This window comes from Monopterus albus, unplaced genomic scaffold (assembly GCF_001952655.1).
Source record: "Monopterus albus unplaced genomic scaffold, M_albus_1.0 scaffold147.1, whole genome shotgun sequence".
NCBI lineage: Eukaryota > Metazoa > Chordata > Actinopteri > Synbranchiformes > Synbranchidae > Monopterus > Monopterus albus.
Genome location: NW_018128027.1, coordinates 630,160 through 640,076, shown reverse-complemented (window position 1 = coordinate 640,076; position 9,917 = coordinate 630,160). Strand labels below are relative to the sequence as shown.

The 9,917-nt window shown below is 43.7% G+C and overlaps 1 protein-coding gene across 1 annotated transcript in view; it reads right to left on the bottom strand.

Moving 5' to 3' along the window:
- Window positions 1–9,917, bottom strand: part of dlgap2a (discs, large (Drosophila) homolog-associated protein 2a) — a 303,340-nt gene that overhangs the window by 78,252 nt on the left and 215,171 nt on the right. The window contains 1 exon segment of the mRNA XM_020614558.1: window positions 4,013–5,163. Coding sequence (XP_020470214.1) covers window positions 4,013–5,163 — 1,151 coding nt within the window.

Here is a 9,917-nt window from a genome sequence, read left to right as displayed (position 1 = left end):
TGCCCAAGTGTTTAGCCCTGCTGTCTTCTTTCAGCTGACATCCACCCTGACATCCGTCATCTTCTTTTGCACCTTCATCAGCTTCACTCGCACATTCATGCAGTTCTGTCACTGTTGATGTTTCTTTTTCTGCATTAACCATTAACTTTAGTTTTAATAAATTACATTTATTCCAACTAATTCTCTCATGTGAACTTGGGTCACTTTGTTACAATTCACATTAGCTTCTGCACCCAAGGTATGTGCTGTTAACAGGTGTTTAACTGGCTGATTGTGTAATTTATTGCCATCAGTCTAGCGAAAATTTCTAGAGGAAATTCACTGCACTTCACCCTTCTTTTCTATGCTGCAATAAAAAAAGTTACAGTATTTTCTGGGTGAAGAAAAAATAATCAAAATGAGCTTACATACTGTATGTTCAGCCACTGTTTTTGTTCACATGCTATCATATGTCTGATTCATATGCTATCATATCCTTGCTTTCACATCTAGCAGATATGGCCACAGACTGGCCACCAGTAACATCTGACCACCAATGTTAACCCAATATTCTGTTACTTAATATTCTGTTCTGGTCTTCACCAACAGTATGTGGATCCTTAGCTTGCTAGATTTTAGACTTTCTTCATCAGCTGCTGTAGTTTGGCTTTGTCTCTTGGCCATCTGGTGCTCAAAAGATATTGTACAGTGCATTTAGGTGTGATTTTTTTTTCTTTGCTGGAAGTGGTTGACTATGACAGATTGATGAGAGCTGTTCAAACCTGACTGCACAGTAAATTATAAACAGATGTAATAGTTGGATGTTAACACGTCAATACAATAATGGATAAAACCATGCCCTCCAAACTCTGACTATAATGCACTACATGGTCAGACTTGTCCCAGACCATTTGCACCAAATGGCATGAACTGTCATGTTAAAAGATGTTTAATACACTTATGAATTCTTGGCAAGAAAATGCTAGTAATGCACAAAATATGTGTATTAACCCTCCAAGGGTTAGGATACACTTATAGTTGGCCATTATTAATGATTTGGATTGGGAAAGAAGTAGCACACACAAAAAAGGGTTTGACTGAACAACTGACTATTAATTGCTATAGCCTGACTGCCTCCATGTATAGTCAAAGGGAAATTGAGGTTTGAGATAATAAAAAACAACACAAGCAGATACTGATGCATAACCACAAAGCCACCCTGTCCCCTGAGGCAGCAGAGGTGGGTAACATTTAGATACAAACTGCTGTTTGAGCCCAGGGTTCTGGGGATACAATCTTACTAAGTAGTGGTTCATGGTCTGATAGCTATCTGGGAACCCATTAATGGAAAAAGTAAGGGAATCCCTGTGTGTGTTACAGTAGCTTTCTGTCACAATGAGAGCTTTGTTTCTGTTGCTTTTGCACTTCCCTTTTGTATTTTAATCACCAGCCTTCCAAGCGCCATCTTTGACAAGCCAACATTGCAAATAATTGGCTTATTAAATCCCATCGTAATGCCCTATCAGCAAAACTATCAAAGACTAATCCTCCCTTTGTTCTATAGTACTGTATGCATAGAGAGAACAGTAACTGATTTACTCAAGGCTGAGAGCTGTCGGTAAGAAAAAGTTATTGTGCTATGCAGGCACAGGCTCCATGCAAAGAAGGTGGATGAGGTAGGTATTGTAGCTGTTGCTGCAGTCCAGGTGTATTTACATATCTAGTGTGGAAGGTGTCTGTATGAGAGAGAGAAATGGCAACCCACACAGCTTTATGAAGATTGTGCAGAATTTGAAATTCATCCAGGGGAGCTTATCGCCAACAGTAGATGAATGTTTTGCCACAGTCACCTCCTTTCATTAATATTAAATTCACAGTTAAACTCATGAAGGAATAACAAGATATGTGTGTGTACATCTTGGGGGGGTAATTGGAGCTAATTTGTGTAATGACTTAGCCAGAGACAAAGAGCGATGGCTAATGCCAGGTCTGATTTACCATGATTTGTCATAGGGGAGAAACAGCAGCCAATATTAATCTATTGCTGTCTTCCCCAATGTCCAGTTAATCGATCTCTTCTGCATAAACATGCGCTAACCCCCGCTGTCACACGCAGAATCACACACCTGCGGCATGGGCACATATTAAATTACAAACACCTCAGTATAACACTCTTCACAGGTTTTTCATTCCCTCTGTCATCAACCAAGGATGCAAACAAGGTGACGAGCACATCATCAAACCATCTGGTGTGCAATAAACAGAATCACACATGGACAAACATTCAGTACACACACACTCCCCCTGGAGTGTGACACTTTATGTCATTACAGTGCAGACAATTGTTGGTAATCCCAATCCAGCAGCAGCAGGAAGTGAAAACTTGTGTGACCCCTCAATGTGTGCTGACTATTAGCACTATCTCCCCGCCTGACTGCTCCTGATGATGAGCAACAACAACAGAAGCCATGGGGAGCACAAACAGCCAGCTCTTTTGCCGTTTCCTTTCATGTGCTTCCTGGAGTATATCAATGCATTCACAGAGGCACAGACCTCGGCGGTATACATCTGCAGCTTTCTCTCACTCCCTCCCTCGCTTACATCTTCCAGCTCTCTGAGAGTGCATTGATTCTCCTTCAGGGAGGCGAGATGTGTCACCCTGCAAAGACTGGATTGATAATGCTGGGCTAAATATAACCCTGCAGCAGGAAGCAAGAGAGGAGGATATTTTCGGAAGTGTTTATAGTGCAGTGACTTGGACACTACCTCAGCTGAACGACCAAATGGAAGTAAGGAAGGGGTGGTGGCAGTAAACACTGCCACTCTCTTACCGAGAGACTGCTGCACTTAGTGGGATTGAAAAAACTCTGAATGAAAGAGTGCACATGTTCAGTTCAGAATGATAATATGTCATGCTTAAAAATATTCTAGGCAAAATAAGTTCACTTAAACTGTTGGTGTAAGCTTAGACTGATTGTTTTCATTGGCTCCACTGGCTGATTTGAGTAATGTATTGGCTTTCCATTTAAAACCATTTATAATCCATACAAGACACCCTCTGCTTATACCAGTGTGCTGAAGTGCTCACTTAATTTTGGCTGTAGGCAATACTTACACAATGCTGTCACATAGTTGTTTATTGAGCAACAACAATCTATTTTTCCCTGCTTGGATTAGCAATTTGGGATCTTTAAACAAGCATTCTCTTTTGACATACCCTTCAGCATGCATATAAAACCTGTGTGATGTGTGAAAAGTGCTGATTCACTCTGAATTGATCCCTGCAGTACTATGTTGCATTCTGTATAGCCGATCATGGGCTGGAGCTTAATGCTAAGCTTTTTTTAGAGCCCAAATCTATGTGAAATCAAAGTAAACAAAGTGATAAAAATCAACATTGGTCTCTGTGCTTTTATTCTCATACTGCCAACTCTTCCAGATCATTTATGGAGTTAATTGATTTGTCCTGCTGTGCCAGATCCCTTCTACTACCAGCCACATGCTGGGCCACAGGATAGGTCCACACTGCAATATACATGCAAGTGTCAAACAAAGCCTTTATGTCATTACAGTGCAGACAAAGCCTTAGTCTTTTAGATCAATCAGAAATCCAGCTGAGATGAGCAACTTCTTTTCCTTGTCTATTGACCACCCATGCCTACTGAAAAAAGTTTTATGTTGTACAGTGTAGGCCTTTTCTGTGTTGCAGTACCTAAAGATCTTTTTTACGTTAGGGTGAGTGGATGCTGAATTACTGTAGTGACGGAGAGTTAAGATGAATGTTTTTAACATCTCTTCACTTGCTTGTCACTATCAAATCAGATGTGTGTCCTTTCAAATCATCTTCTCCTTCAACTTATCCTCCATTTCCCCATCTACAGATCATTAAGCAAACTAAATATGTAGTCTGTGAATTTCTCCACTCAAGTGGCATCAAAAGTACCATGAATGCAGATTTTTTGATCAGGGAGATCAGAAGTATCAGTAGAGAGATACAACCTGAATGATGCAATTTAAAATAAGCCAAACTCACCTGCAGGTAGTGACAGGGCCTGAGGTTGGGCTTTAGGTCAGTGGGTGTCATGGGCTTCTCCAGGTTCAGGGAGGATTTCCTGTAGGCCTCCTTGGCTTGGCTGACAGTGAGAGTTGACCAGGAGCTCCTCTTCATGAACTTGCCCTCTGGTGCCATGCTTATGCTCTCGCAAGCTGAGCACTTGACGTCATTGTTACTCTTGGAGGTCTTTAGTGACAGGTCCCCTGCCAGGTGACTGTGCATGGAATCAGGGTAGCAGTGGCTGATGTGGTCCACAGGATGCCGTGACATGATGCTTGGTGTTCTGTATGTGCTATCACTATCGAGGTTGTCATCTGAGCTCCACCATCCTCCCGAGCGTTGCTTGCTACTGCCTTCATATTTAAGTTCTTTGCTCTTGCTGCGTTTCCTGTGTTTGTGGTGGCCTTGATGGTGGTGATGGTGGTGGTGTGAGCTCTCCCGGTGCGAGTCGCTTTTGGTACCATTCATCTTTGAGGATCCTTCTAGAGAGTGTGACTTTGTGAAGAGCTTCTGTACTGAATGAACTAAGTGGCGTATTCGCCCGGGGCTTTCATTGCGCTGTTCTGTAGTTGTAGTTGTGGTTGAGGTGCGTTGGTACTGCAATGTGTGGAAGCCATCCCGATGTAGTGGCATCTGCTTTTCAAACTGGTCTAGGAGGTTTGCTGGGATTCGGGGATTCATTTTGCTGCTGCCTCCGTGTGAGGATGAGCCCCCGTTGTCTCGAGAGTCCCTGCCACCAGAAGTGTTACCACCACTGTCCCGCAAAGCGCTTCCATAGTGCATGCGGGGGAAAGTGCTACTAGAGATGGAGTGGTCAGTGGCTGACATGGACAATGGTATCACCATGCACTCAGAGTGGATGGAACTCCGTGGGGAGCAGCGGTGTTGACCCTCAAGGGGGCAACTCTCAGTGGGGCTGAGGAGGTAGGAGGGGGGCCGTGAGTCACCATGATGGAAGTGGTGGTCCAGGGAATGATCACATTCAGCCAGGCCGCAGGTGTGGGTGGAGGTAGGAGAGGTGAGCTGGAGCTGGGTAGGGCGGCCGCCAGAGAGACCCTTCATGTTCCTGGGTGGAGGAGAGTAGCTGTCCTCATCGAAATACTGTGAGGGTGACCATGAATAGTGCTGGTCTGAAAATGAGAAAGAAAGCTTGATCACACCTGAGGTCACAAAGCATTTTCCCAGAAAAAGAAATGCATTTCACACACAGTGATTGTGGGGACAGGCTGGTCATTATCCACTACACTCTCACTATCCACATCCACTTCAAATCTGAAATGTGGAAGTGAATTCAACAGATTGCACAGACAAAAACTTTGCCATCCTATTTTCCCCTTTTGATCAGGTCTGTGATGACATTCTGCTGGGGAAACAGGGAAAAGCGAAATGAAAGAAAGAGAGGGGCAGACAACAAGTTAGAGCCCACAGTGCCATTTATCCAATGTAAAGTGAAATAATAGTCTATCACTCTGTGGTGCTGGTGTCATCCATCAAAGCCCTGGGGAGAGTGCTGTGAGGTGTATGCCCTTGTGAGATAATCACCACATGCACCCTCCCTCCTTTTCTTAGTGTTGGCCATGTAGTCTTAGATTAAACCCTAATTCTGTAATACTGAAGGTCTTCAGTGGTTTTAACTAGATAATGAATGTTAATCAAGTTATGCCATATAATTAAAATGTAAAATCAGATTAATCGAGCATTATGAGTTTACTTTGTCATAAAACAATGATCCTTTTGACAGATTTGATTATTTAAATGCCTTCATCACCTAGTTCTCAGGGAAAAGCTGAATACTATAATAGAAATGATTCTCCAGGTCATACATCAAACATACCTGCACCCAGTCTTGTGAAATAGGAAACAAGTGTTTGCCAGTGATCTGCCTTACAAACCCCTACATGTTCACTCCCACTTAACCCCATAAGGAGAGTTTTTATGAGCTACCACAGCAACAGAAGCAAGGAAAACACTTTTAAAGTATATTGCCATATTAACAAATCAGATTTTCATAAACTTGATTTTGATATTGAGACATAAATATCAAAAACAAGTTTGATAATTGAGAACCCCAGGTACTGTGGAGGAAAAACCTTTCATGTCCTCCAGTGTACAAAACTAGAAGTACCAGTAGGTGAAACACCAGCTGCTAAGTTCTAAGTAAAGTTACTGTCTTTGTCATGTTGGTAGTATTCTTAGCTGACTGTTTAGTTAAGATTTTTTTGTGTTATTTATTTATCTCAAAACTTTAAACTTTTCACCCTTCATCCGCAAGCAACACTAACTAAAGGTACATCTGAAGACCCAAAATGCTTTATGCAACTTTTTCACATATGCAGCAATACTCTAGAAAACCTGCTGACAGACTTTGATGTGTATAATCTCTCTGGAGTTCCTTGGTGCTATAGTTTGAGGCTGTTGAATTGGGAGCTAGGAACCTTAGTTAGGCATCTTGGGGGAACATATTATGTAGGGCACTATCACGGGACCAGTACTTCCCGGGAGACAAGTGTTCACTGTGTACAGTTGTGCAGTTGTTCAGTAAAGTGTTGAAACTGACCAGCGTGCTTGCGTTTGTACTCCATCAAGTTATTACACTGGCGACGACGATAAAGAAGTTCGAGGGACTTGGGATAAATATATATAGTTAGGTCGAAGAAGAAGTTTGCTTAGTGAATTTCTGGAGTCAGAGAGTGACTGGATTGAGTATGTGGAAAGACTGGAGCATTTTTTCCTTGCCAATGACATCACCGATGGGGATAAGAAACGTTCCATCCTCCTTAGTGTGTGCGGGGCGAAAACATACAGACTCATACGTAATCTGGCCACGCCGCAGAGACCAGGAGAGATCGATTTCCAGGACCTGGTGAGCATAGTGCAAAATCACCACAACCCAAAGCCTTCGGTGATTGTTCAGCGTTTGAAGTTTCATTCCCACTCCCGCAAGCAGGGAGTTCCAGTAGCGGCGTTCGTGGCGGAACTCAGACAGTTATCAGAGCACTGTGCATTTGGAGCCACGTTGGACGAGATGCTACGTGACAGGTTAGTCTGTGGCATAAACAAAGATGGAATGCAGCGTCGATTGCTGGCAGAAACCTCACTCACGTTCAAGAAAGCTCTAGAGATCACTCAAGCGGTGGAAACGGCAGCTAACAACACAAAAGACATTCAACAAGCTAACGGCAGTGGGCAAGCTAGAGTGCTTCATCGGATGTCTGCGGAGAAACACGGCAAGCCAGTTAAGTCTGTGGAGTGTTATAGATGTGGAGGTCTACATTTTGCTAGTGACTGTGGGTTTAAAGAGGCAACATGTCGTATGTCACAAAAAGGGACGCATTGCAAAGAAATGTAGAGGGGCTAAAAATCAGATAAAAGGTAAATCCAAGCCCACAAATAGAACACATCATCTGCAGGTGGGGGAGAGTGAGGAGCACATCTCCTTCAATATGTTTAATCTGGCTGACCAGAATGAAGCGCGAGCAGAGCCCATTTGTGCCACGCTGCAAATAAATGGTAAACATCTGAAAATGGAAGTAGACACAGGGGCCTCAGCTTCAGTAATCAGTCAAGCCACTTATGTGAAACTGTGGCAGGAGAGTGAGGCACCTGCACTGACGGCAACTAATGTTAGATTGAAAACGTACACGGGTGAGTGCATCCAGGTGCTTGGGACTTTAAAAGTGGACACTGAGTATCAAGGACAATGAGCCACAGGACGGCTGTTCGTGGTCAAGGGGGAAGGTCCAAGCTTGCTGGGACGTGACATCTTGAGGAAAATTCGTATGAACTGGGGGGAAATAAAACACATGACTGTAATGGAGGACCTCCTGGAGAAATACGCGGAGGTATTTAAAGATGAGCTGGGCACGCTTAGGGGCACAACTGTGAAATTAGGTGTAGACCCCAATGCTAAACCTCGATTTTTCAAACCCTGCCCAGTGCCCTACACCATGAAGGCCAAGGTGGAAGCTGAGCTGGACCGGTTGCTGCAGCTGGGGGTCATTGAGCCTCTGGCGTTCTCTGATTGGGCGGCCTCGATTGTCCCAGTGCTTAAAGCAGATGGGGGGGGGTTATGTGGGGACTATAAACTGACCGTAAATCAGGCCGCACAGTTGGATACTTATCCCCTACCTTGAGTGGAGGATTTGTTTGCCACTCTTGCAGGAGGACAAACCTTTACCAAGCTGGACATGAGTCAGGCATATCAGCAACTACTGTTGGACGAGGACTCTAAGCAGTATGTTACCATCAACACCCACAAGGGATTGTTTAAATACAACAGGCTGGTATTTGGGGTGGCATCCAGCCCAGCAATCTTCCAATGCACCATGGACAATCTGCTCCAAAACATTCCCGGTACAGCAGTCTACTTGGATGACATTCTGGTCATGGGCAGGACTGATAAAGAGCATTTGGAAAACCTGGATCAAGTATTGAGAAAACTGGCCAAGGCCGGGCTGCGTTTAAAGCGCAGTAAGTGTGTTCAAAGCACCAAGCGTAACCTATCTGGGCCACAAGATTTCAGCCAAGGGTCTGTCTCCCATGGAAGAGAAGGTGAGAGCAATAAAGGAAGCTCCGAGCCCTAAGGATGTGACTGAGCTCAGGTCAGTATTATGGTAAATTTTTGCCTGATCTTTTGGCTGTGTTAGCTTCCCTCTACCAGTTACTACACAAGAACTGCCCCTGGAAGTGGCAGCAAGCTCAAGAGACAGCTTTTCAGCAGGTCAAGGGACTACTGCACTCGGAACGATTGCTGGTGCACTTTGATCCAGAACGAGAGGTGGTCCTGGCCTGTGATGCGTCACCCTATGGGGTGAGGGCGGTGTTGTCACACAGGATGGATGGCGGACAAGAACAGCCAATTGCATATGTATCACGTACTCTCTCAGCAGCGGAAAAAGGTTACTCACTGTTAGAAAAAGAGGGACTGGCAGTAGTTTTGTTAGGGTGATTTTTATTTTACGCGCTTATGAATGGTTTTATTTTATAGCACACATCAGTATACATACTTACATGTCACAGATATGTTTATGTAATTACTTTTCACCCAATTATATGTTCACTAAAATAAAGAGAAAATAAGTTTCTGTAGGAGACACTGAAAACTTGTGTGATATTGCAGGCTCTTGTGATTAAAAGTCTAGTGCACTAAGTGGCTTTCCAGGGTCTAATCATCCCACAGGCTTTCATTAGATTTGTTGCCTTTTCTAAAAGAGCTCATTATTCCCTCTGAGCCTTGAAGCCAGGGGAGTTGGGGTTTGATAAGATACTAAGATTTACACCAAGGTTATGGTCAGATGTTGGTCTAGAAGAAACAGCTGCCAAGTAAAATAACTGATTTTATGCACACACAGGCAGTGCCAGGTATTCCTCCTTCTCTAAAATGCTTGTGTGTGTGTCAAAGCACAGAGAATTAGATAACAGGAAAACAAGTCCAGGTGCTGTCTCAGGGTTGCCGAGATGACTGTTTGCAAGAAGCATTGTGGGTTGTGCAAAGTGTCTGTTTCAGGATGTTGCAATGCCAAGGACGAGATCGGACGAGGACTGAGGGACCAATGACGGGAGAGTTAAGTCTAAACCACAGCTTCTCCCCAACAGTTTTGGACCAATCAGATAGTAGCACCTTTCCATACAAATATTGTGTACCAACAAGTTGAGGACAGTCTTTTCTGTTTTATCCTAAACAGTGAAGATCCATGTATACATGCTAATTTTGATACGTTAATGCATAATAAATTTCACACTGTGAAATATATATCCTCTTATTAGTCTTCTCTTTTCAATATAAAACGAACACGCCTCACAAATTGGTGACCCCGACGTGATTTATTGAAGAGAGGAGAGGAGCAAATTGGATCAGCATCAGCTCAAGACTGGAGATTGCACG